The sequence below is a fragment of the Arvicanthis niloticus genome, chromosome 6, assembly GCF_011762505.2.
Source record: "Arvicanthis niloticus isolate mArvNil1 chromosome 6, mArvNil1.pat.X, whole genome shotgun sequence".
Lineage (NCBI taxonomy): Eukaryota > Metazoa > Chordata > Mammalia > Rodentia > Muridae > Arvicanthis > Arvicanthis niloticus.
Genome location: NC_047663.1, coordinates 17386754 through 17413218, shown reverse-complemented (window position 1 = coordinate 17413218; position 26465 = coordinate 17386754). Strand labels below are relative to the sequence as shown.

The 26465-nt window shown below is 37.8% G+C and overlaps 1 protein-coding gene across 1 annotated transcript in view; it reads left to right on the top strand.

Annotated features, from left to right (window-relative positions):
• Window positions 1-26465, top strand: part of Efcab3 (EF-hand calcium binding domain 3) — a 428239-nt gene that overhangs the window by 231522 nt on the left and 170252 nt on the right. Inside the window, 19 exon segments of the mRNA XM_076935627.1 lie at window positions 1328-1381; window positions 1809-1913; window positions 3534-3587; window positions 4383-4487; window positions 5170-5223; window positions 5920-6024; window positions 8018-8071; window positions 8620-8724; window positions 9859-9912; window positions 10554-10658; window positions 13588-13641; window positions 15090-15194; window positions 15862-15915; window positions 16787-16891; window positions 17724-17777; window positions 18391-18495; window positions 19308-19361; window positions 20643-20747; window positions 25911-25964. Coding sequence (XP_076791742.1) covers window positions 1328-1381; window positions 1809-1913; window positions 3534-3587; window positions 4383-4487; window positions 5170-5223; window positions 5920-6024; window positions 8018-8071; window positions 8620-8724; window positions 9859-9912; window positions 10554-10658; window positions 13588-13641; window positions 15090-15194; window positions 15862-15915; window positions 16787-16891; window positions 17724-17777; window positions 18391-18495; window positions 19308-19361; window positions 20643-20747; window positions 25911-25964 — 1485 coding nt within the window.

Below are 26465 nucleotides of genomic sequence, written 5' to 3'. Positions count from 1 at the left end.
TTGCCATCTGGTTATCTCTGGTATTAGTTGGTCTTGCTGTCTCTGACTGCATCTTATCCTTCCTGTGAGCGTGTAGATCTATGATCTTAGGTGTGTCTGCAATCCTGGAAGACCATTTCTTTCCAGGCAGGATTTGTGTAAGGAGAGCTATGCCACAGGGTTAACTCTAGGGTGCAGATAGCAACTAGAAAGACCCTGTCTTCAGCTGCTCCGAGGTTCCTGTGCTGTGTGTGCTCTAGGCAGGTCCCTCTTTGACCCATTTATTAGAGTGTTGGCCTCAACTGTGGAGTTAGCAGTGATGGAACTCCTAGGAAACCAGCTCTCTCTGGGAGGGATTTGGGTACAGAGATATGCCACAGGGTTAACTCCAGGGAGCAGATCAGTTCAATCTATTATTATCAAGGCAGGAGCATGGCAGCCTCCAGGCAGGCATGGTGCAGGAGGAGCTGAGAGTTCTACATCTTCATCTGAAGGCCGCTAGGAAAAGACTGGCTTCCAGGCAGCTAGGTCAAGGAAATGTCTTAAAGCCCACACTCACAATGACACACTTCCTCCAATAAGATCACAACTACACTAACAAGGCCATACCTCCTAATAGTGCCACTCCCTGGGCCAAGCAAATTCAAACCACTACATCCAATAACTCTAATTGGATTCTAGGTAGAAGACATGCAATTATTAGTTAAATTTTACCTCTTAAATCATTAAAACCTTTAAAGACAAGTAATTATTACAACTTAATATTTATCCAAAATGAGGAAACTTAGGTATGATCAGAGAAAGAAAGGGAAATGAAGAGAGTAAAAAGTCAGTAAAAGAACTAGAAAGAAGTCAACGGAACCAGTGGTATAGTGAAGTGGCTAAGAGTCCTAAGTCTGAGTCCATAGATCCAAATCCTGGTTCCTTTACCTGTCACTGTGTTATCTCAGACAAGCTGATTAACTCTTCTACATCCTGAGTTCCACATCTTCAAAATGGGAGTAAGAACTGAAGGAAATGAAGCACCTTTAGAAGTGATGGGTAGAGAGTTAAACATGGTGAACATTAATGACTGAGCCGCCATGGTGGAATGCCGTGAGGATGGCTGTGGTGACAGCTGTGGTGACAGCTGTGGTGATGGTGGTAAAGGCAGCCATAGTTATGAAGCTTAGGAGCAGTCTTAATACAATGATAGCTGAGGTGACAAAGCTCACAGAGATCTTTCACTTTCCCAGGATTTGGCATTCCAACTTCTATTTAGAGTAAATGTAAAAGCAGTTTCTAGCGTGTCATAAAACATGTTATCTACATGATTTTCATCTAACATGAATTTACTTTTTCCTCTTAGCTGCTGGAAAGGTATATCAGAATAAAGTGCTGGATTCTCTAAAGTCACAGAAAGGTAATGACTTAAATATTAAATTCTCATGTCTGTATTTATATTTTAAATATTAGACATGTACTAATTACCTATGCTTCCTTACAAATTGGTTTTATGAGCAATTGGCCTTATTTGTATCCCTGCATATAGCTTTGAGTTTTCTCAAACTTTACCAGAAGGGAAAAAAGTCATTTGAAATTTATTTTTACATAGCAAAGAATTATTTTATAATTTTGTGTCAAATAATCTTATCTTTCATGAGCAAAAATAGCCTCTACTGCTTCTGAAGTCAAGATAAATTGCTTCTCCCTTAGTTTAAAAGTTGTCCATGTTTCTATGGTCTCTTTTTCTTCTAGTCAGTCTATTAGCATCTATTAAAGAAGATGTAGCTGTAGTTGGATCTAGAATGCACTGAAATCATCTAACTGTCTCACTTTCTTTTTCTCAGGAGGGATGGTTAATCTCAGTGACCTGGACAAAGTTCTTAAAAACATGGGACTTGAGCTCACAGAAAAAGAACGTAAAACTCTGAGAGATAATCTTATAGTTAAAGGTGAGCACTGACTATGTAACATCCCAATATTTTTTAAGTTCAAAGAATTATCTCCCAGTATCTGTTATATGTATCAGAATTAGATGTTCCTGGAAACTATAAAAATTCAATAGAGCCAGGAAGGAATTAATTATATTTCATTATGTTGAGATCTGTTTTCCTTCTATCCCTTGTATATTCAGGGTTTTTTCATGAAAAAAAAAGGTCAGGTTTTCTCAAAGGCCTTTTCTGCTGCTTTTGAGTGACCATGTGATCCATGCCTTCGTATTTAGCAATGAGATGAATTCTGTTTACTGATGTGCATATGTTGAACCATGTCTTTATCTCTAAAATGAAGGCAGCTTGATCATGGTGCACGATCCTTTTGTGTGTTCTTAAATGACGTTTATAAGTATTTTACAGAAAATTCTTGTGTTTGTGTTTATCAGGGAGATTCTGTCTTTACCTGGTTTCAGTATTAGAAGAATACTGGCTTTTTAACAAGTGTTGGAAAGCATTCTTTCCTTTTCTACTTTCTGGTGCTGACTAAAGATTTGACAACTTTATTGAACTTTTCAAAGAACCAACTTCTATTTTCTCAATTTTATTGATCTAGTATTTATTCCATTGCTCCCATCTAAGCCTTGGCCTTAGTTTGATACAGTTCACATCCTGGGGCTTAGGAAAGGCTGAGTCTGAGGTGGTTGGCCACGTGAAAGAGAATCAATGATGAGTTAGATACTGTTACTTATCACTGATTTATAGGTAACAGCAGTGTCTCACACATATCCCCAAAGCCAATTATTACATAGACTGATTACTAATGTCTTATATATTCAATAAATGAAATTATTACCAATGTTTATATTAATAAATAAAATATTAATAAATGAAATGAAATATTAATAAATGAAATAAATTACCAAATATTTTTAACATTTTCCTTTTTTATATAAACTTTTTTAAAAGTCTTATTTATTTATTTATTTATTTATTTTATGTATTTGAGTATACTTTCACTCTCTCCAGACGTACCAGAAGAGGGCATCAGATCCCATCACAGATGGTTGTGAGCCACCATGTGGTTGCTGGGAATTGAGCTCAGGTACTCTGGAAGAGCAGTCAGTGCTCTGCTCTTCCTCAGTGCTCTACTGTACCATCTTTTCTGCCCAAGTTGCCAATTTTTTTGTTTGTTTTTTTGCTCTTATTGGATATTTTATTTACATTTCAGATGTACCAAATATTTTAATAAGGAACTATATGGAAAACAGTAAAATGTCTTAGTAGTTTTCTCAAATATATAGAAATAAGTATCTAGAAAGCCAAGGTAATAGAAAATATAAGAGAGAGTTATTTTGACCAAAAGATGAAAATTTCCCCTTTGTGATGACTACTGATGGAATGGTATAGCTAATGTATGTCAAATTTCACACTTTTTCTAAGGCAAAATATGAAAGACCATACAAGCCAGGAGACTGGTGGTCTTATTTTGCTGGAAGATTTGCCCAATTCTATAATTATAAGTTATATATAAGATTTAAAAAACCCAACAAAAAGATTGGATTTTTGACTGAAGTTATAAACAAGCATGTCATGTACCAAAAAGATGTGCCATCTAATTGATTTTGTCTTTTCTAATAGCTGATGGGAAGATTAGTCTCAGTAAGCTTCTAGACACAGTAAAAACAGCTAGAGGTAAGTGGTAAAGTACTCAGTATGAACCTAAGAATATAAATAATCCTACTAAATTACATTTATGATTCATTTATCATAGCTATTGTCATTATTCAGATATTTTCTCTTTTATTAATGAGTGGTCTATCTCTAATTTCCCAGAATTGGGATATGGGTTAGCTATATTTCAGTTACTATTTTGTGCAAAAATATAATGATCTGTATGAATGTTTTGCCTACATGTATGTCTGTATACCACATGAGTGCCTTACGGTACCCAGGGAGGCCTAAAAAGGGTATCAGATCTCCTGGAGCTAGAGTTATAGATAATTGTGAGCCACTATGGTAAATGCCAGGGATCAAATCCAGGTCCTCTGCAAGAGCAGCAAGCACTTTAGCCACTGAGCCATCTTTCCAGCCAGCCTCTCTATGCAAAATTTTGATTGCCTCTTTTTAACAAGTCTTTTATTTTCCTCTTAATTATTTCTCCATAACATATTTAACTACTGAGGCTAAATGGCTTATGATTAATAAATTAAACAAAGCTTCATTTAAGGATATAGATATTACAAAAACGCTAACATAATTTTACTGGCTAATTTATTAATGTAGACTACCTAAAATATTCTGCTCTACAGTGTTTTATTCCATATATCTGCATTCACTGTAATACACTTTCCCCATGATTATGTGAAGATGCTTTTTACCTGTGTTTATATTGAAGTTTTGCTCTTGATACAGTAGTTGAGAACAATGCTGAGAATATTTAAGTAATTTTTAAGATTCTTAGATTTTTTAAATTCTTATTATTTATAGGAGAGGTTATCTATATGGATGATTTAGAAGACATTGTGAAAAACATGGGGATAGAACTTACAGATAAGGAATTCTTGAGGCTGACGGAAAACTTACAAGCTGATGGTAAGAGTTTAAAATAGACACAACTGTGATTTTCAGCAGGGGACAGTTTTTACTCTGAGCAGACATTGGCAACATCTAGAAACAGGAGTCTTGTGTTGCATCTGGCAGGGACAGGTGTGGGGTAACACTGGTAACTAGTGGGTTCTCATGGGTTAATAACATCCTTAGAGTAATAAACAAGTTTCAGGAATAAGACAGCCCTGCACTTTAAGAACCAACCAGCCTAGCATATCCATAGTTCTGCTATTAAAACTCTTCAGTGTAACCTTTAGGGAAGCTTAGGTTTGTGTACTTTTGTACAAACACTCTGTCCTGTTCAGCTATGAGAAGAGCATCTCAGCCATGTCAGGCATTTCAGCTGTGGCGTTCTCATTCATCTCTGTTCCAGAAACACGAGATTGGCCAACCATGATCTAAAAACCTCTGAAACCATGAGTCAAAATAAATCTTTCTTCCGTTAAGTTGATTTTCTCAGGCTAATCTTACTACAACAAAAAGTCTGCCGAACACGTGTCAGAGAGAAAAAACGCTCAACATTCAAAATTCTATGTCATAAAATGTTTCTGTGCATTGATTTAAATAGAAAACAAAAACTCACTTTAGAGACATACTTCTGAGATGATTTTTTTAATACTGTTGTAATAATTGATTTCTCCTTTGCCTGAATTGTTTGTTCTTACAGCTGATCGGAATACTTATCAGAATAGGTTAATGGAGGGTTTAAAGACCCTTAAAGGTAAGAGAACTTATGTAAAAAACAAACATACAAGAAGACCTAGTGGTTTGCTTTACTTTCTTTCCTGGACATTCAGACATGAACCACCCTTCTGGTAGGCACAGTGCTTTATCTTTGTCATTAGAATCTTCTGTAGAACCCCCTGTAATCTGCTATTCTTACTGGGACAAAATATGCACAGCACAGTTTACCATTTTAGATGCACAAACCAGTAACATTAGGTACATTCATGGTGTTGTACAGCCACCACCCATGCTCACCTTCAGAGCATTTTGTCGTTATGAATAGAAACTCTGTACCTGTTACAGAATCATTACTATTATAGAATAGTAATAGAATCATTACTATTTCCTCCCCACTCCAGATCCTGGTTGCCTCTCTTCCATTTTCTGTGAATTTATCTCTTCTAGGGACCTAGAAGTGCCAATAAGTTAACTGCATTTAATTTTATATTTTAAGTTTGGATTGTAGAGAAATTTTCTCCATTCCTTGGGAAATTCTCAAAAGTTTATCAGAATCCCAATTGAAATCTAAATATTTGCAACTTTTAAAATGTAATTGGCAGCAAGTTCAATCGATCTGAAAGTTCAGTGAACAATAATTATCTTATTATCCAAATAACAGAAAAAGGGGTCATCTATTTTTGACCCATTTTAAAGTTACTATCTTTTACTTTTACCTGTATCTCTTTTTAAGACGGGAAAATCAAGACTGATCAAGTGGACATGTTTCTGAAGAACATAGGTATGGACATCTCAGAGACAGAACTTAAGGATCTAAAACAAAACCTGCCAGTTTCTGGTAAGTATCTACCATTTTGCATCAGAATGGCAAAGCTGTTAAAACACAGACTCCAGAGCCAGGCTGCCTGTTTTGAGTCCTGGCTCTTCTGTTTAATGCTCATGTTATCTTAATGTTCTTTCTGTGACCCACTTTCTTCATCTATATAAAAGCATATTAAGAATACCTAATTAACAAAGTTTTGTGAGGACCAAATTATATCAGTTCTATCATTGTTATTAGTATTATCATGGTCTAATCTTGTGTGATTAAGTATGCAAAACTTCAAAATGCTAATAAACATCATCAAGCTATTTGAAAAAAGAAACTCTGAAAAGAACTCAAAACTTAAACCGGGATGACAGCTCAGTAGATGACGTGCCTGCCACACAAGCATGAGGGCTTGAGTTTGGTGTCCAGAACCCGCATTTAAAGCTGAGTATTGGAGCTGGAGAGATGACTCTGCTCATCCAGAGGACCTGGGTTCGATTCCTTAGCACTCCCATGGTGGCTCACAATCATCTGTAACTCCAGTTCCAGTGCCCTTTCTAACCTCCACAGGCACCAGGCATGCAAGTGGTGCACTGACGTGCATGCACACAAACACCTGATACGAAGTTTTTAATAAAAAAGTTGAGTATTATAGCATATACTTACTTTTAATTCCAGCACCGGAGAGGCGGATATAGACTTGCTTGTACCTGGACTCCCTGGACAGCTAGCCTAGTCTAACCTTTAGTGAGCTTTAGTCCAGACAAAGGTATTGTCTCAAAAATCAAGGTTGACAGCATCTAAGGAATCACAACCATGGTTGTCGTTTGGCCTACATGCAAACACACACACACACACACACACACACACACACAGAGAGAGAGAGAGAGAGAGAGAGAGAGAGAGAGAGAGAGAGAGAGAGAACACTAAGGTAAGAGCAAATCCTTCCCCTCAGTTATTTACATCAAGAGAATGAGTCCTTTTGCTGTGAATTCCATATCTGGCTGAGGAGTCACTAGAAAGGGCCAAGATGAGGCAAGGAGAAACAAAGCAAGCAGGGACAGTGCAAAGGAAAGTGTACTGGGATGCAAGCAATTTAAAGATAAATTAAGATGGTGGAGAAACGAAGACCAGCTCGTAGGGATGAGGATCAAACCTCTCCAGATGGCTTCAAATTTGCAGAGACTATTTCCTCCAGTCAATATAAAACAGAGACAAAGTTTCAAAGAAGTAATAGTACACCACCTATTTGGTTCCTTGTCATCAATCAAAATATAAGTAAGACCGATCAGCATAGTGCAGTGAGACTCTCTTTTCCAAGATCTGGAAAAACAGTATGATTCATATACATTCATGCATACATTAATTTATTTTTACCAGTTTTAAAGAGGCATTACAACATATTACAGAGACAAAATTGCTTCCCTAAATTAAATTCTCAATTATACCAGATGTTTCCTTTCTATTTATTTTGATCTCTTGAGAACTTCAAACATGAGTAATATTGTGTAGACATAATTTGTATTTTAAACTTTGTCTTTTACTACCATGTAAATGGTAGGTAGTCATTAAAAACAGACCTCTAAATATCTGGTATGGAAAAACTGTGTCACTAATATGTGACATTAATAACTTCTGTGTATAATTCAAAGCATTGGTAAAGTCCATACAGTTTAATTATAACATTGCAGGATTGTGAATATGAGCCAACTGTATATGAGTGGAACGTTTCTTAAAGTATTGAAATGAAGCGTAAACTTCTTTTCTGTGGTCAGACTGACTGACAGGGGTTCACTTAAGATTACAGCTGAGGAACAACTAAAAACAAAACGCAGTTCCTTTCCATAGTGTTCTTTCGTGGCTAAAAGTTCCAATAGCTTAAAGCTGCACTGTCGATACAGCTGCACTGTGGAATTAAAACCTTTTACATTTCACATTAGTGAAGAAGAAGAAGAGTGCTGTGATAATTATTATAAATCTTCCTCATTTCTGATCTTTATTCTCATTACTTGTTATCTTGCAGCTAATGGGAAAATCGATATAAGAACTATAATAAATGAAGCGAACGCTTTCACAGGTCAGTGGTGCATTCCAACCAAACTAAAACCTTCAGACTGTTATAATAATTTGTATTCTGTTGTTCTTCCACACTGCTCCAAAATTAGATCCAATAGGAAAAAAAAAACATCTTAGATTGCATAAATTTAGCAAAATGTGGTCAAAACAGTACAAATAAAATACCTATGGGACTATGTCTTAGTAAGAAATCCCACATTCTATAGAACCTGCACTCTGAATCTCTGTGAAATACACAGGCTCAGTAAAGGGTATTCTGAATTTTTATATGATTCATTTAACACTGTCAACAACTAAAACATTAATGAAAGCATAAAATGCATTCTTAGAGGATTATTTGTACTAGCTACCGTATGCGTTGATTTTACAGTAAAAAAGCTGAATTTAGTTTTTCTAGAATCTAAAGAGAGCCTGTGTAAATGACTGCTAAAGGAACATGTAGGCATCCTAAGTTTCCTCCCACCCAGAGCAGCGTGCTCTGCTTCTGTTATTCATCCTAAACTTGCAGATAGCTATCGTGTCCACCTCTCACTATGTCTGACTTTTTAGGGGAAAAGATTGAAGTTAGCAATCTGAGAAATCTGCTGCGAAAGATGGGGATTGAGTTCACTGATCCAGAGTATATGAAGCTACTGAGAATGCTGCCAGTGGACGGTAAGACGTAAAAACCCACCGAGTCTCTGGGCTGTAATCTAATAAGCCTGGGAGGGAAATGCACATTTTAGAATTCAGTGAAGGTCTATACCATTTAAAGAATATAGGATAAAATAAATGACTTGCAGAAACAATGAGACAGAGACAAAGGCAGCAGCCTACAGTGACAGCTCAGCCATTTGCTGTGAGCAGTGGCAGCAAGGGAGTGAGTGACAAGATCAAGCCCACATGCTATTTGGGTATGTGTGATAAGATTGATATAAGTTAGGAGGGCTAACAAAACAAATATGGCAAATGAAGAGAGTTGAGAAAACTTTTCACACTGTATTTGCCCTTTCTATAACTCTGAAATCCCATCTAAATAAAGGTTAGAATAAAGAAATACTGGGGGTGCTATAGAGGTTTGGTTTGAGGGCCACGGAATTCTTCTATAAACCTGTTATGATGAGAGAATGATTTTACTATAGTCAAGGTACAATCCATGTGATTACTCAAAGTCTCAGGAGTCGTTGTATGCAAACAATGTAAGTGAACTGTTTTTGTTCTCTGTTTTTGTCTCCCACCGAGTTTATATTTTATATTCTTCTAAAGGCTAAGGGGACTGTGGCTCCACAGTAGCATGCTTTCCTTGCTCGCAGGAAGCCATAGGTTCAATTCCCAGCACTGCCAATAGATAGATAGATAGATAGATAGATAGATAGATAGATAGATAGACCGACCACTTTTTTCTGGAATATTAACAATTCAGATATAGAATCTGGAAAGTATTTCCACGTAATTTGAAAAATATACTGTCTATCCATAGCCAATCTCACTTTCCTTCCTAGTAGGCATTCCTGTGCTTGTCTTTTTCTTGATTCTTGTAGCTTGTTAGCATTGTTGCTTACATTTTATTTTCCTCCTGAAGATTTTTAAACCTGCCATCTTTAGTCTTCTGTGTACTGCCTTCCATTTCTATCTTAACATCTGTTTTTCTTTTCTTTTTGTGTTCGGACTCTTTAAATGCCCTGTTCCTGAGGATGGGTGATTGGGTCTATTTTTATTCTTTGCTGTTTTAACATTCTATTCTTCTCTCACCGGTGTTCTTGAGTGATGTGAAAAGCTCACGCAAAATTATCTCTCTTTTTCACGCAGAAAATGGTATGGTGTTTTGGAATCGAGTTCTGAAGGCTGTGAAGTTTCTCAAAGGTGAGTTGAAGCTCACACTAATGCATCTGAGGGCCTCAGGCTTTACAAAGTGTGTCTGCTGCTGGTTCTCTCTCCTCTTTGAAGAAGACATCAGACTTAGAATCTTCATAAATTTATTACCAAAAGTAAAAAATAAAAATAAATTTAAAAATTTAGGTAACAAAAGCTTTGTTACCTAAATATAGAGGGTAAAATTGTAGTGAAAGAATGCAATCATTTTGTTAGTTCTAGGAATGTTATTCATTAATAGACAAAAGCATTCTGGGAGTCAGACAATGGGAGAAGTACTTTCTAATGTTGACTACAGGTATTAGGGAATGGTGCGTCAATGAGCTGACTCCAGTCCAGTGTAATTAAGCCAGAGTCCTCTAAAGACCTGCTTTGTTCTAATAGGTTTGTCACCAGGAAAGAGTTTTTAAAAACAGGTTGCACTTATTTTATGACTCTTGACCTTCCCTGTTTTATTGGAAAATTCAAGTGGAAGTTTTAGAGGATTTTTGTAATAAATACTAATCACAATACAAAAATGCAAAATATATGGGTTTTATTTTTTTCCTTAGTTACACAGTATATGATTTTCATGGTTTGCATCTTTCATTTACTCTCGTTTTCCTTTGTGTCTTTTTTTCTTCCTCCTTAAGGAGGAAAAGTTGATGTCAAAAGCCTGGGATCTTTCCTGGAAAACATGGGTATCAAACTTACTGAGCAGGAAGTGGATGAGCTGGCGGAGAGCCTGCCAGTTGACGGTATGCCTGTTACATAGCACTATCTGTCCCCGAAGAAGGCTTTTAATCTGACAGCTAAGAATTTTAAAAACTAGATTGAGTTGGTATTAAGATAAATGTTCAAAATCTTAGGGAACCCTAACATTACAAATAACATTTTAAGTACCAACTAGAAAACCTCTAACTACTTAAGTGAGAAAATTAAATAAGATTTTATTTTTGTGTGCTTTTGAAACCTAGGAAACAAAACAAAAGAAGTCCATTAAAATCACTGAGTTTTAGATATGCCATTTTGGATCCTGGGCTTTTGTACAAAATTAAAATTTTAAATTTCAAGCCACTCCCCCTAGCTAGAAAGAAAAATATTCAATTTAAAGCAACAAAACATATACATAAAATATCTAGAAATAAATGTATTTTAAATGTATTTTAAATTCTACCCATGTCACTTAAGAGATTTTACCCACTGTCAAGGTGTTTTGTTTTGTTTTATTTTGTTTTGTTTTGTTTTGTTTTTCTGTTCCAAAGTCAAATAGAGATCTAAGAAGTACAGGGCAACTTTCTAGGTCCTTTTTTCCTGTGTCTATCTCCATGAAGGCCACAGGCTTACTTCAAGCAACAGAAGCATTTAAAATACTGAAACAGAGAGAAAACAATTAACAAAATGATAAGGGTAACTCCTTACCTACCTATAACTACTCTGATTATGGACAGACTAAATTCTACAATCAAAAGACTATAAGAGTAGATAAATAAAGCCCAACCAGTTGATTCAATTGAGTCTATGAACTTGGAGAGACCAAAAGTGAAAGAATAGTGGGGAGAGGATTTCATGCATCTCATGCATCGGGAAACCAAAAGAGAACAAGGGTAACCATGTCAGACATTAAGAAAAAATAAATAAAACAAAGCCTTTTTAAAAAGGAACATAAAAACTCAAAATTTATGAGAGGCATCAAAAAACAGTTCTAAAGGGGAAACTTAAAGGACTGACGTCAACAGAGATCTCACATAGACAACCTGATGGTGTACATCAGGGGGCTAGAAAGGGAAAAACAAACTAAAGCCAAACACACGAAAAGGTAGGAAACAGTAAAAGCTGAAAGTAGAGAGTTCTCACCGGAGCTTGGGGAAGGAGGTATCTCTGTTGGGCTCTGAGAGAAGAGCCTGTGCCAGCAGCGGTCAGCATGGGCAAGAGAGGCCCCAGTACTCCGCAGGGCAAAATGTCCTCAAAAGCCTTCTTCTTCCCGTGAAGAGCACAGGAAGCTCACCAACTCCTCAGTCACCTTCCCTGAGTTCTGTAAGAAATGCTCCGAGACCATGTCTGCAAAGGAAAAAATCAAAGTTTGAAGATCTGGCCAAGAGTGACTAGGCTCGTGATGACCAGCAGAAAGGAAATAAGAGAAGAAAGAAAAAAAGATCTCAATACTCCAAAAAGACCGCCATCTGTTTTCTCCCTGTTTTGCTCTGAACATCGCCCAAAGATCAAAAATGTACACCCAGGTCTGTCTATTGGAGTTACTGCAAAGAAACTGGGTGAGATGTGGTCTGCACAATCTGCAGAAGATAAACAACCCTACGAGCAGAAAGCAGCTAAAGGAGAAGTGTGAAACGGATATTGCTGCATACCGTGCCAAGGGCAAAGGTGAAGCAGCAAAGAAGGATCCCGGTAGGCCAACAGGTTCAAAGAAGAGGAATGAACCAGAAGATGATGAAGAGGAGAGAAGGAGGAGGAGGAAGACGATGAAGAAGATGATGATAAGGATGAGGAGAAAGAATAAATGGCTGTCCTAAAATGTGTGGTGTGTATGTGCTCAGGCAACTATTTTGCCAAGAATGAAATTCAAGCACAGATCAACTTCAGTATAAAAACTGTACAGAATTTTGTATAGCTGATGAGATTCTTTGTAAAGAAAATACTTTAAAAAATAAGTTTGTAGCTTTTTCAGGGGTTACACCATACAGTTAGATTGAAAGCTTTTGATTTTGAATGTTTTTAAATATTTAACTGTTTCTTTAATTTTTTATGGTAGCAAAACAAACTTCATAAGAATTTGTATTACCGGTAAAAATAAAAATAAAAAACTTTTAGGATGTTGCATTGTTTTATTTCTATTTTTGATTTGTAATAAAGTAATGTGTATTAATTGAAAAAACAGATGGAAGTAGAAATAAAAGAAAGAGCAGGAAAAGAATAGAAAATGCCAACAAAACTAAGATTTGTTCTCTTTGAAATAGAAATGAAATCAACAAACGTTTGGCTAGACTAAGGATAAAAGTAAGAATACTAAAAAAAAAAAAAAAATTAAAGGGAAGACATTACAGCTAAACCCAGGTGTACAAAAGCTTAGAAGAGAGCATTGCACAGTTATGCAGCAATGAAGTGAACAGAATAGAAAAATGACAATGTAACAATATATAGACAATTTATCAATTCTGAATCATCAAGAAAGAGAAAATCTGACCAGACCAAAAAAAAGTAAAGGGATTGAATATGTCAGTCTAGTTTTTCATTCCTACTGCAAAACACTTTAGGCTGCTAAATGTATAAAGAAAGGAGATATTTAGCTCTCAGGTTGCATAACACTATTCCCTGTGAGATATTAATGAGCATCTACTAACCCCAGATAAGGAGCCAACCATAGACCAAAGTAATTTCAACTTACAGGTAGGAAGAATTAATACTATTACCGTGTCCGTATTACTTAAAGCAGTCTACATTCAGTGTACTAAATTTCTGGTTTTCACAGATACATAAAAGCAATCCTAAAATTCATATGAAGCAACAAAGACCCTGGGGGCCCATGTCAATCTTTAGTAAGGCAGCACGCTACCCACTTCCAGGTGTACTAGAAATTTATGGGCAAGTTTCTCCACTGTATATCCTTGGCATATGGCGTCTGGACTTACCACATTAATTGCATTTCCCCTTTAAACCTTTTATTCATAGCAAATGGAAAAGTTGATCTAGAAAAGGTGATGGATGAAGCAGTAATCTTTACAGGTATGTGAGAGTTGAGTTAAATATAGGATGCTAATTTTTATAGTAAAATATTTTTAAGTGTTTTTAATTATGTGTGTGTGTGACTGTCTGCGTGAGTATATCACACATGTATACAGGTACCCACAGAGGTCAAAGGAGGATGCTGCATCCCTGGAGCTGAAATGATAGGCAGTTATGACCCAAATTCAGGTTGTTTAGAGTAACCATTTCTCCAGCCCCAACATGATTTCCTTCATGTCTTTATTGCTATGCTAATTCTATAACGCCTATTTGTTTATTTTTTAATCCAATGTCTAGAAATTGGAATGTTTTCTAATGTGTTTTCTTTTTCATTTGTTAGTGTGGTTGGTTTTGTCTGTTTCTGTTTTTGTTTTTGCTTATTTCCAGACAGGTTTTCTCTGTGTAACCCTGGTTGTCCTAGAACTCACTTTGTAGATCAGGTTGGCCTTGAACTCACAGAGATCTGACTGCCTCTGCCTCCTGAGTGCTGGGGTTAAAGGCGTGCAGCACCACACCTAGCTTTAGTATGTTTTCTAGTAATTTATTTTATTTTCCTTAATATAATATAGCCAAATTCAACAATAAACTGAAATGAATCTTTAAAAGAGGACTCTAGTACACATTCATAGGCTTAGGATAGCCATTTGCAACCTTCTAGTTGAATGGAGAAATACCTGCTCATCATTGCCATTCTGGGAGCCATTGGTAGTGCCTGTTCTTAAAGAAACACACGCCAAGATGGGCTTGAATATGAAAAAGGCGTTATGAATAGACATGATCATGTAAAGAGAGACATCTGAGAAAGACAGGAAGCTATGAAGTCTGATTCCAAGTGGAGTACAGAGAGAGAGAGAGAGAGAGAGAGAGAGAGAGAGAGAGAGAGAGAGAGAGAGAGAGAGAGAGAGCAGGCTTGGATAGAAGTGTCCTATCAGAATTCCTAGACTGCTCTATGGCCATACCACCTTGAGCTTACCCAGCTGATGTTACTTGATGTCAGAAGCTAAGCAGGGTCAGTCCTGCTTAGTATTTGGATGGGAGAATTTTTAAACCAAAAGCATCCAGTCTTTAGAAAGACCGGCAGGGTTTGCAGCAATCCTCCAGGATAGACAGCCACCTCTTACAGAAACAGGTTTCCTTTCTATCTTTGTTGCTGTCAGTCATTGATCTCCAGAAGCCTAAGAGAGAAGAAACAAATATGAGGGTGGATTTCAAAGCTGTAGCTGGGGCCAACTTATGTTCTCAGTGTGTCCTACTGGCGTGTTCTCACGACCAGCATTGAGAGTAAGCTCTCTTATCGTGATGGCGTCTACAAACAAACCATGTTTCTTCAAAGGATGTCCTTTCTACATACTCAGTGACTTCCCACCCTGCACTTATATTGTATAGTTTAATTATCTGTGATTATGCAAAATTCCATGTGTGTCACTATTTTAATCTTTATTATTAAGGAGAAAAAATTGGTATGGATGAGGTACAAAATGTTCTGGAGAACATGGGACTAGAGTACAAAGATCAAGAATTCTCCAAGCTGATGAAAGATCTGCCATTTGATGGTAAGCATCTCAAATATTAATGTGATAAAAAGGCTTTTAGATTTCTCTGTGACAAAACTATCCTCATTTCATTATATTAAGTAGAAAGATCATCTCTTAAAAAATTAAAAACTAAGATTCTCCATGTACCCTGACATGAATTCTCTCTACAGCAGCTTCTATTTTAAATCTGGATAGTCCTCTTAATTATGCTGCCTATAACAAGAGGGTCATGAGAGTAACACAAGGATTTGTGGGAAGAGAAAAGGATAGTTTACAAGTGAGCAAATGCAGGGCTGGGGGAGAGTAAAAGAGGGTGTGTGTTATATAGAACCTGACTACTAAATTTCCACAATTTTCTCTCATGTTTTTATACACTTATTTATTGTGTATGTGCGCACACATGCATATGTATAATGGACATTTATGTGTGGGTGTGCCTGTGCCATGGTACATGTGTGGAAGTCATGTACAACTTGGAGAAGTAGGTTCTCTCCTACCACCACATGGACCCAGGGGATGAGACCGGAGTTGTGAGGCTCAACAACAAGCTCCTTTACCACCTCATTGGCTCTCACATTTTTTATAAGAAGGGAGATCTTGAGGGAAGATCCTAAATGCTTGTTTTCCTGAGCAAATGCTAACGATCAGCCATGCTTCTGTAACTTGAATCCTGTATTTCTTACAGAAGATGGAATGATCTATCGAAAGAGGTTGCTGGAGAACTTGAAGTCCTTGAAAGGTGAGTCACAGTAAGTTTTGGAGAAAGTCTGTGAGTGCCAGCAGAGTTCATATATCCATTTATGTTACAGCCTTTACTGCAGCTGCTGAGCTTAGGCCTAAGGAAAAAGTCTTAGGCCTCAGGAAAAAGACCCCCCACTTTCTCAAGATTTTTTTTCTTTGAACAAAAGAAATAGAAAAGGATTTATCATTTATGGAGAAAACGTTAGTGGTGGATTTAGTAAGGAGAAAACAGAAACTAGACTTGGAATTCAGTTATCTAAAATCAACCCCAGATATTATTCAGAAACAAGAAAAAGTTATTTCCAGAACTAGAATTTCCTCAGTATTTTTTTTATTAAAATGAAATTCCATATATTTATCATGCACATGCTGCTTTAAAGTATAAATGGCTAAATTATTATAGCACATTACTTCATATAGTATCATCTTGTGAAGGAGACAGTAACATTCATGCTCCTGGCTTCATCTCCGTTGCTGTGATAAAACACCCTAATAGAAAGCAACTTTAGGAAGGAAAGAGTTTCTTTGGCTTACAATCCCAAACCATAGTTTATCACTGGATTTAACACCTCCACTATCTAAACCTTAAGAATGTTTATAAGCAGAATGTGACAGTTTAAAATCATGCTAATATAAATAAAATAGGGTTTTTTGCCTATGTTAGACATTACTAACACTAGTAGATAACTGAAGAGAGTCTATGAATAGGCGTTAAAAATGCATGACCCCCCCTCCCAAAAGAATTTATATGCAATCTTTCTGGGTACTGGCACAATGTGTGAGTTTGCAGCAGGGTCTATCGCTCTAAAGGCTGTAGGAAACTATCTTGGAAGCTTTGTTCCTTCCTTCATGGACCTCTCTTTCCTCAGGTGGGATGGTCAGTACCAGCAATCTGAAAACTGTGATGGATAACTTAGGAATCAAACTCAAGGACAGCGAATTTAAGGATCTGATACAAAGTCTCCCTGTTGGTGGTGAGTAGGGCTTTCAAGTGTCCTACTTATACTGGGAGAGGACTTTTTTTTTTAAGAAAAGAAAGACCTTAACAATAAAAGTCCTAGGGTAAGGGGCTTTAGGAATGGTGGGCTCATATGATGTAATCAGAAAGTTATGCATATGGGGAAAGTATATGAGCAAACAGTTAGCAAAATTAGTGTTGAAGCCTTATGTTTGAATGTGTGGCATTTTTAATCTCCACCCATATTATGATCAGTAGTAGACAGTCGTCTACACATTGAATAGCAAAATATAGGATCTTGAGATAAGGGTACTTCTGAATTTCTTTCCATCACTAACAGGAGTTTGGGATATTAGAACTGTGAATGAAATTTATATTATTGAAATGGGACTTTTCTACTTTTAAGATTTTCTTAATGATGTTCATGAAAGAAAGCAATGAAATTGGATAAGATAACAGGAAATGTTGCCTTAATGATGCTCATGAAAGAAAGCAATGAAATTGGATAAGATAACAGGAAATGTTGCCTACATATTCCTATTTTTAAAAATGTATTATTTTATGTGTATGAATTTTTTGCCTGCATGTCTGTCTGTATACCACATACATACAGTGCCCATAAAGGCCAGAAGTGGGTACTGGGTCTCCTGGAACTGGAGTAACAGATATTTGGATGCCAAGAATCAAACCTGGGGCCTTTAGAAGATCAGTAAGGGCTCTTAACCACGGAATCATCTCTCCAGACCCCACCAGTGTATTTCTTAAATAAATATGTAAAGCACTTAGAAAAGAGCCTTTGCAAATGATAAATGATAGTTTATCATCTTCATTCTCATGCTTTATTCCAGCTAACAACAAGATTTCTCTGGATACATTGATGAAAAAGTTGAAATCTTTTACAGGTGAGGAAATACCTTCTCGTCATGTAAATACTTATGTTAAATTTATTTAAATTCAATATCACTGAAAAGAAGAGAAATTATTTAGGGATTCTAAGCAGTGGCACCTCATTTTTCCGTGGAATTTCTGGAATCATATAAAGTTAAAATGTTTCATAATGAGATAAACACATCTAATGCCCCTCGGACTAACTTCAGATGTTAAAGTGTTTTGTACTAGACTATAATACTTTCAGTTTTCATTAATGTACCTTAATTCACAAATGGCTTAAAACAGTCTAAAACCTTATAGAATATGGTATAGTAAATTAAAAGTAGGAACAATGGAATCACCACTTTCACTGAAAGAAGCAAACAACTCTTACCACACAAATATTTCTGAAGAGCAACTTGTAAAAATCAATTTTCTCTTAGTTCACTCATCAGATTTCATTCTAAAAGTTACCTTTCTTCATGTTAGTAAAACAAACACACAAACAAAACATCTCTAATTTATATGAAGCCAATAAATACCATGAAACATACCCATTGACTCTGCAATTCACAATAATTCACTATTTAAGTAATTTAAACACAGTATTTGAGGTTCATGTGTCCTCAACTCCCTCTTTGAAAGGAGACAAGGTCGATTCCAGTGACTTGAGAAACATCTTTAAAAATTTGGGGATTGAACTCACAGAGAAGGAACAAGAAAGGCTGCTGAAAACACTGCCTATTGATGGTGAGCCAGCTGGGAGACTCATGAAGTTTTCTTTTGTTTCTTTATCTTTGTCTGTAGGTTTGTATGAAAGTCTCTAATTCTACTTCTGTTTACTTTCCTCTAAAAATAAAAAAAAAATTAAAAAGGAAGGAAACAAAGGATGGAAGGAAGGAAGGAAGGAAGGAAGGAAGGAAGGAAGGAAGGAAGGAAGGAAGGAGAAAAAAGAAGGGGGGAGGGGGAAAGAAGGGAGGGAGACAGAGGGGGTATTGTTATAGATAATCTTGCCCAGTTGTCTTTGATACTTTATATTGTAAGTTCAAGAAGCCTTGAGACAAAAGATGACATCAACTATAAAGCATGTTATCTTTAGGCTGCTAATTTGTTTACATCATGAAATGAGAAAAGAACAAAGGAGAGAGAAATATATCAATGGCAAAATAAAGCAGCATTTAGCATATGGAGTCCCTCAGGTTCTAGAGTAGAGAGGCTCCTCCCAACAAGGAAGCTTCCTACTCCACAGCTTCACTGTCTCAGATTAAGTAGCATGCAAAGTTGGGACAAGTCTTTTAATTTTCATGATTTTTGTGTATTACGTATGTGCTATGGGTGTGTGCAGAGGCCTAGGATAAACTTATGACGTCAGCTCTCTCCCATCTTTACATAGGTGCTGAGTTAGAATTCAAGTTGCCAGACTTAGAGCAAACACTTTTATCAGCTGAGCCATTTCACCAGCCCAAGACAAGTCTCTAAAATGTTGATTAGATCATTTGTATTATGCTACTTTTATGATGTAAAGTTAGTTTCCCATTAAATGAATTATGTTTTTTCTTTAGATGCTGGGAAGATATATTACAATAGGTTGCTAAAAGGTCTGAAGTCCTTCCATGGTAAGTAACTCAATTAAAAGACCTATATCTGACATTTACCATTCATTAAATCAGTAATTGTGAATCCTTGCTTTAGTATAACTCCTTGTTTCTTTACACTAACACACTTTCTTTACACTAACATACACCAAGACATATATGTCATGCACACAATAATCATAAAAATTAAAAAACTCCATTTCTATCTACCTTACAACCAACAGCATATATTTTATCTTAAAGCAGTGGGTCTCAACCTTCCTAATGCTGCAACCCTTTAATACAGTTCCTCATGCTGTGGTAACCACCAACCATAAGATGGTTGCTGCTTCATAACTTTAATTTGCTACTGTTATAAATTGTAATGTCTGATGATATGCAGCCCAGTGAAAGGGCCATCATGCCCAGAGGGGTCACAACCCATGGGTTAAGAACTGCTGTCTTAGAGAGAGTGATCTGTAGCATCTTGCATATTTTTTTTACCTTTTTTTAGCACCCCTCACGGTGTAACTGAGACAAAAATTTATTTTGAACTATTTTATTGACTTTCTGTGTGTACTTTGACAAGTATATTTGGGGTTTCAAGGTATAAATACATTTTATTTTTTACTATTTTATTTTAATGGAATTTATAGTCATTGTATGACTTAGAATTTGATTAGGGAAGCATAATGACTAGGAGCAGCATATGCCAAGAGTTTTATTACACTATTAAGCCATGAAATCATGAGATCTGCTGAAGGATTCTGAGGGCTGACGCCTCTGCTCCTGATCATGATCCCGAAAGCGTTTCACTTGTGACTTTCATGCAAAATATACCATGGAACTGTACAGTAAAGGAATCTGTAGAAATGGGACAAAAATATTATGCTTCTAAGATGGCTGTCCCACTGCCCTAGGAAGCAGCCAGACAGCCCCATGCAAACAAACTCTGCATCAGTAGACACCGTAGACATAAGAAGAAAGCTGCACAGAGTGTAGCAACCTGAAACTTCATTTCTGCTCTGTAATTATACAGGTTTCTTTTTGATAAATACTACCTCAAGGCTATACAGAAAGGCTGTGGGTGTGACTCAGAGGTGTAGCTTAGCATGTGTGAGGTCCTGGGTTCAAGTCACATCACAGAAGGGAAAAATAAAAAACATGTACAGAAAAATGGGATTCTTGGAAACATGATTTCAACTTAGTAAGTTGATGCCACTAAAACCACTTTAGCTCATAAAGATGCTAATAATGAGTTTACATATGGAAGATGTTGGTAAAATACACCTTTTTTATTCCCATGTTCTTTTTTTTTCTAAGAGGGAAAGGTTCCAGTAAATAACCTGGACAATGTCCTGAAAAGTCTGGGAATCACACTCAGTGAAGAGGAATTTTCAAAGCTGTCCAAAGACCTTCCTGTGGATGGTAAGTGCTACAAATAGCCCCAGGATATCTTCTTATCTTTATGTTGCATCTAATCTATTTTTAAATAGATGCAATTGGTGACAGACACATATTAGAAAAATTGGAGGAGCTAATAGTAAAGTAAGAGTAAATCTGGATCTTTATTATAATTAAACAAAATCAGCATTATCCATTGGTTTCTATAAGAATTGTGAAAATGCTTTTAATCCCAGCACTCAGGAGCCTGAGACAGGCAGATCTCTGTGAATTTGAGGCTATCCTAGTCTATACAGTAAGTTCCAAGCTAGCCTAGAATACATAGAGCTACAATCCTCTCTTACACACACACAGAGAGAGAGACAGAGAGAGAGAGAGAGAGAGAGAGAGAGAGAGAGAGAGAGATGCTCACACATGTGCACACAAATTATAGTAGTATGAAAATCTGTAGAGAAGTCAATAGACCTATTCTTCCACTCATTCCTTCTCCTGTTGGTGAAATCTGAAGTTCTGATGGTTCTGATGGTTCTGATGGTGGTACAAGATACCTTCTAGTTCCTTCTGCTCCTCTGACTTCATTGTTGGATATATATGGTGGGATCCATAAAGTCATGCCATGCTACAGGTCTCATGTGGGAAGTTTATTCAGGGAGATGGGAGGAGGCTGTATAGTGGAGGTAGAGGGGGAGGGGGAAGTGGGAAAGGAATAGGGTCTTTTATCAGGGGGTGTAGCACATGCACAGGTGACTGGGATAAGTAGGGACTCTTCTTCATGTATCATCCCTAACTTGGGGAAGAGAAGCACCAGCATGCAAACTCCTGATCAACTGGAAGGTAGGCAATAGTAGATTGGAGTACCACAAAGAATCGAAGTGTTATGGACTCTAGGGTATTAGGGCAGAGATGAGGTATTGAAAGTTATGGTTTTGTTGCAGTCTGAGGAAATTAATGCCTCTTTGTAACATGTCCCAGATGCCTTAAAACAGTTTGCCATGTCAAAGAGGGTGATATAAAAAAGGTACAGTCACAGCAACCCCAAGGTCAAGGCAGTTGGTGAAAGGTGAAGTAAGGTTATTTGACAGAGTCACTGGAGAAGCTGTAAGTGGCAGTAAGCTAATCCCAGGAGGCACACCCACACAGCCAGAAATCTCCAAAATGGCCAGGTTGGGTGACATTAAGGAGCCAATAAGTAGAGGTCAGAATCTGAAGCAGGAGATGAAATGACAAGTTTGTATTATTTGAGAGGGAGAGTGTCGAAGAAGTAATGACCTTGGAGGAGAGCTTAATTATCCCTCTACTTCCCCTGTCTACAGAAGTTGGGTAATCTCTCTGGATATTAATCATGCTTATTGGGAGTCCAGGGTTGGAGTGGCCATAGAGTTCACCAACAATACCTATTTTCCACCTGGGATTCCATGGGCCCCAGATATGGAAGAAGAGGGTCTTGCAGTGTAGATAGAGGAAATTTTTTTTTTTGTATTGGCAAATGTAATTGGTAAGACCAGTATGCGGAGCCTCTATATCTGTCTGGTCATTCTTTATAGTAACTTTGTATCTGATCAAAACAGAAGCAAACAAAAAAGTCACAATATACAGCAGGAATGGTGGATATAGGGGTAATGAGAATTTTAATGGGCTCCTGGCATCCAGCTATACAACTTTCCAACCTTATTCAGAGACTGTTATGAATGAGGGTTTTTTGATCTTAGAATCCCCATACATAAGGGTTACCCTGGATTAAAATAAACAAGAGGAAGAGGGGGGAAAAGGTCCATATTTAATCAGTAGGGTCAAGCACTGGTACCAGAGTGAAACTTTATTCTTCTGGTACTAGGGACCAGGTGGTTGATCTCAACATCCTCTGAAGCTTAAGAGAGCAGAGTCCTGTTGGTGTGCATATATAAGAAGGGAAGTTATTCTGAGGTGGAGAGATAAAGGGCTTGAGGTGAGATGGGTAAATCCCATGAGGGAATCTCTCAAGCTTAGCAGCTATAGGGGTCACAAGGATCTCTTTGAAGAGGCCTTGCCATTTAGAGGAAAGGGGTGAGGGATAACCAGAGGGGAGAGAAGGTGTTCAATGTTGATAGGGAGTAGACAGGAGTTAGTGTGTGGCCATGGTAGATAGTGGTCAGTAAGGTTCCATAGGAGGGAACAAAGATGTCAGAGTAAAGAGGTAAGTAGGTGATCAGGGAGGGGGAGAGGGTTTGGGTAAAAGACAAAGAGTTAGAACTGGTCCATATATGAGCTCAAAGAGTGAGATGTTGAGATGAAGTTCCTGTGATAGTTTGAAAAGGGTGTTTTTAAAGGAACAGTTAGTCTGTTCTATCTTTCCTGAGGATGGAGCTGATATGGGATATGAAAATACCAAGGGATGTTGAGGGCTTTCAGTAGGGTTTGGGAAACCTGGGAGGTGAATTCAGGATCATTGTCTGATTCGAGGGAGGCTGGGATTCCAAATCAAGGAATGATCTCATGGAGGAGATCAGAGACTATCTGAGCCCTTTTGTGGGTGGTGGGGAATGCCTCCACCCACCCAGAGAAGGTGTCTACCAAGACCAGTAATTGTTAGTCCCAAGTAGGTGACATGAGTGGTGGACAGTTGGACCTTAGAAGATGAGATTGTAGCCCCACTGAACAAGAAATTTAAAAGAACAGAGGTGTTAGTTTGGCTAATCTATAGGGATAGACTGTAGAGGAGAATGTCATCTACATACTATATAAGCTTAGATTCAGGGAGACATAAAGAGAGTAGATTAGAACCTAGGTCCTGGCCAAATAGTTGTGGGCTGTCCTGAAACCCCAGCACATTCCAGGTAAATTGGGTAGAGAAGTGGGTATCAGGGTCAATCCAAGTAAAAGCAAAGATGTTTTGTGACTGGGTGTCGAGGGGGATAGAGAAGACTGTCCTTGAGATCCAGGACTGAGAAATGGGAGGCCCCTGAGAGGATAGTGGAAAGAAGTATATAAGGTTTATCCAGAGGAAGAGAGGGAGCTGGAAGGGCTGTTAGTTGGGGAAAGCAAGGAGGAAGCTCATTAGCAGATCAAAGGTAGATCAACTCTTCTGGTTGAGAGTTCATAGCAAGAAGGAGCTGAGGGGGAGAACAGGAAGAACAGAGAGAAGCTTTGGAGCAAAGATAAGAGAAAGCCTGAACATAGGAAACCTCCTTCCATTTACCAGATCACTGGCAATACTTGTAAAGATCCCTCATAATAATGGGATCAAAACACCATTAGGCAGCCATTTAGAGTCTAATAGATATCATAGCCAGGTCTGGCTGCAAAGATATATGAGTTTAGACATCTTTAAATCAGGTGCTAGGTATAAGGGTCTAAGGTTCTCCAAGAGACATCTCAACAAGGAGCTTGAAAATATAGTCAAAGATCCAGTTCCCATGGTGAGGAAAGGAGTCATGCCTGAGCCAAGACCACATGTAGGAATAGAACCTAGTTGGTATGAACTGACCAGCCAGGTTGCTATGAGGCTGGGCAGGGACCATGGCAAGGTGCCCGAGGAGACATGGTTCACCTAGTACCAGGATTTATGAGAAAAAAAGAACAGTGCCTGGAGAAGAGTGAAGTCTCACCCAAGGGTAAAGGTCTGTGGTAAGCATTGGTGAGACGAACTGGCCGTAGTTGTAAAGACCATGGCAGGGGTTCCTCCACTCCCCAGGACACCAGAGGGATACAGGATGCTCAACCATCACTCCCTCAGATCCAGAAGTGTTTATGCTGACCAGGAAGAGGAAACTCACCAAATGGTTGGTGTTAAATACAGAAATCCAGAGATCAGGTAGCAGGAAAGTGATCCTGTACCAGGCAGACTGGAGAGTCACAGCATGTAGCCTCACCCCACAGTGGAGTGCACAGCATTGGGATCTGCTATCTGAGTCATGGTACCAAATGTTGGATTTATGTGGATGGATCCTTAAAGTCACACCATGCAATGGATCTCACATAGGAAGCTTATTCAGGAAGGGGCAGAGGATACAGTAGAGGAAAAGAAGGAGGGGAGAAGAGGAAAGGGGCCTTTTATTAGGGCATGCACAGTAGGAGGACATGCAACAGGAGACAGTGGGAATGTATCACCTCTCAGCAACTAGTGATGATGTGTCCTGCTGGCTGTGGAGGTGGCTGATTGCTAACAATCAAAGCTTATCCTGTTTTCTTCTTCAGCTGTAGTTCCACATCATAATGTTCCTTGATTTTTCTCTTCATGCTTTCTCTTCAACTTTTGTAGCTGTCCTTTTATGGGCTGCTTTATTGTGTTCTATTATCTACCACCCTTTCAAACCTTATTCCACTCCAATCCCTTCCAGACCCCCAACACTAGGTAGGAGGGAAAACTTAAAGGAGAAATGGGGGCAAAGACCTCTTTAGACCACTTACTACTGATTAGGGGCATCAAGTTCCTTGGGGCAAGTCCAGTCTTCATTGTCATAATATCTACAACCAGCAGTCCAGTAATCCAGCAATCCAGCAATCTGGTAATCCAACAGTAGCAAACGCAGCACCAGGGGCAGCATCAGCTACTCCAGGCCTTCTTGGGGTTCTTGCACTAATACCCTCTCAAGAGTCCCCAGAATTCCAAACATAAACTATCTACTGCTGGCAAAAATCATGCCCCTCCTAGAGCACAAGACAATCATAATTAGTGACTACGGATAATCTGAAGTAGTGCTATATCCCACACCTGGGATAAAATAAAAGCATATCTATATAACATAACTGGGTCTTTTAAGAAGACAAAATTCTTACCACAAACTTCCATATAAAATCTCATCTGTTTTTCTGTGTCTCTTCCCATCTGTACCAATACATCCAGACATTAGTTCTTGTAAAAAGGAAGCTAGAACATACAATGCTAGGTTGGTGACTCCCTGCTTCAGCTCTTTATTAATACATGAAGTTACTGGAATACTGGTCAAAATACAGTAGAATCTTCAAAGTTGCTGATAATGGCTTCCAAAACACCATGGAGAGTATACTTGTCCCAACCCAGTTTCCTTCATATTAGTAACCTTCCCATTTAATGGAGATCACATTAATATCTTGAGGTCCAAAATTTTAAGAAGTAAATGAAAATTCAGGTGGTAGAGAATTTTATTGGATTCCCTTTCACCAGAAATATATCTTAAGTTTCTTTTTCTATGTTGATAATATTAATCTCAAGGTGCCTTTTTTTTGTAGCTAGTGGGAAGGTTGATCTGAAGAAGGTGATGGATATAATTAAAACTACTACAGGTAAGTGGGCAGCTGTGAATCTAAAGTGCTTAGTGTGTGTAGTAATTTTTTCCATTGGGTGTTTGTTTGTTCATTTGTTTGTTTTTCAAAAACAGGGTTTCTGTATATAACCCTGGCTACCCTGGAACTCATTCTGTAGATTAGGCTGGCCTCAAACTAACAAAGTTCAGCCTGCCTCTGGCTCTGCCTCTGCCTCCCTAGTGCTGAAATTAAAGGCATGTGACATCACTGACCAAGCCAGCTCAGTCAGTCAACAGGGTCTCAAGGGAGGGAGAGAGAATTTAAAAAAAAAAAAAAGACAATTAGACTATAACATGACCCCAGCCAGTGCTGAAGTAGGTTTATTTTTCTCCAGTCTGTTTATATACCATTCTAGGTACATGCAAAGAATAGAATCAGTTCTAGGTCAAAGACAAAGTAGTCAAGGAACAATCAAGGCATAAATGGCATAAAAAGAGTAGTTAAGGCACAAAGGAGGCATAAACAAAGGTCCCAGAATTA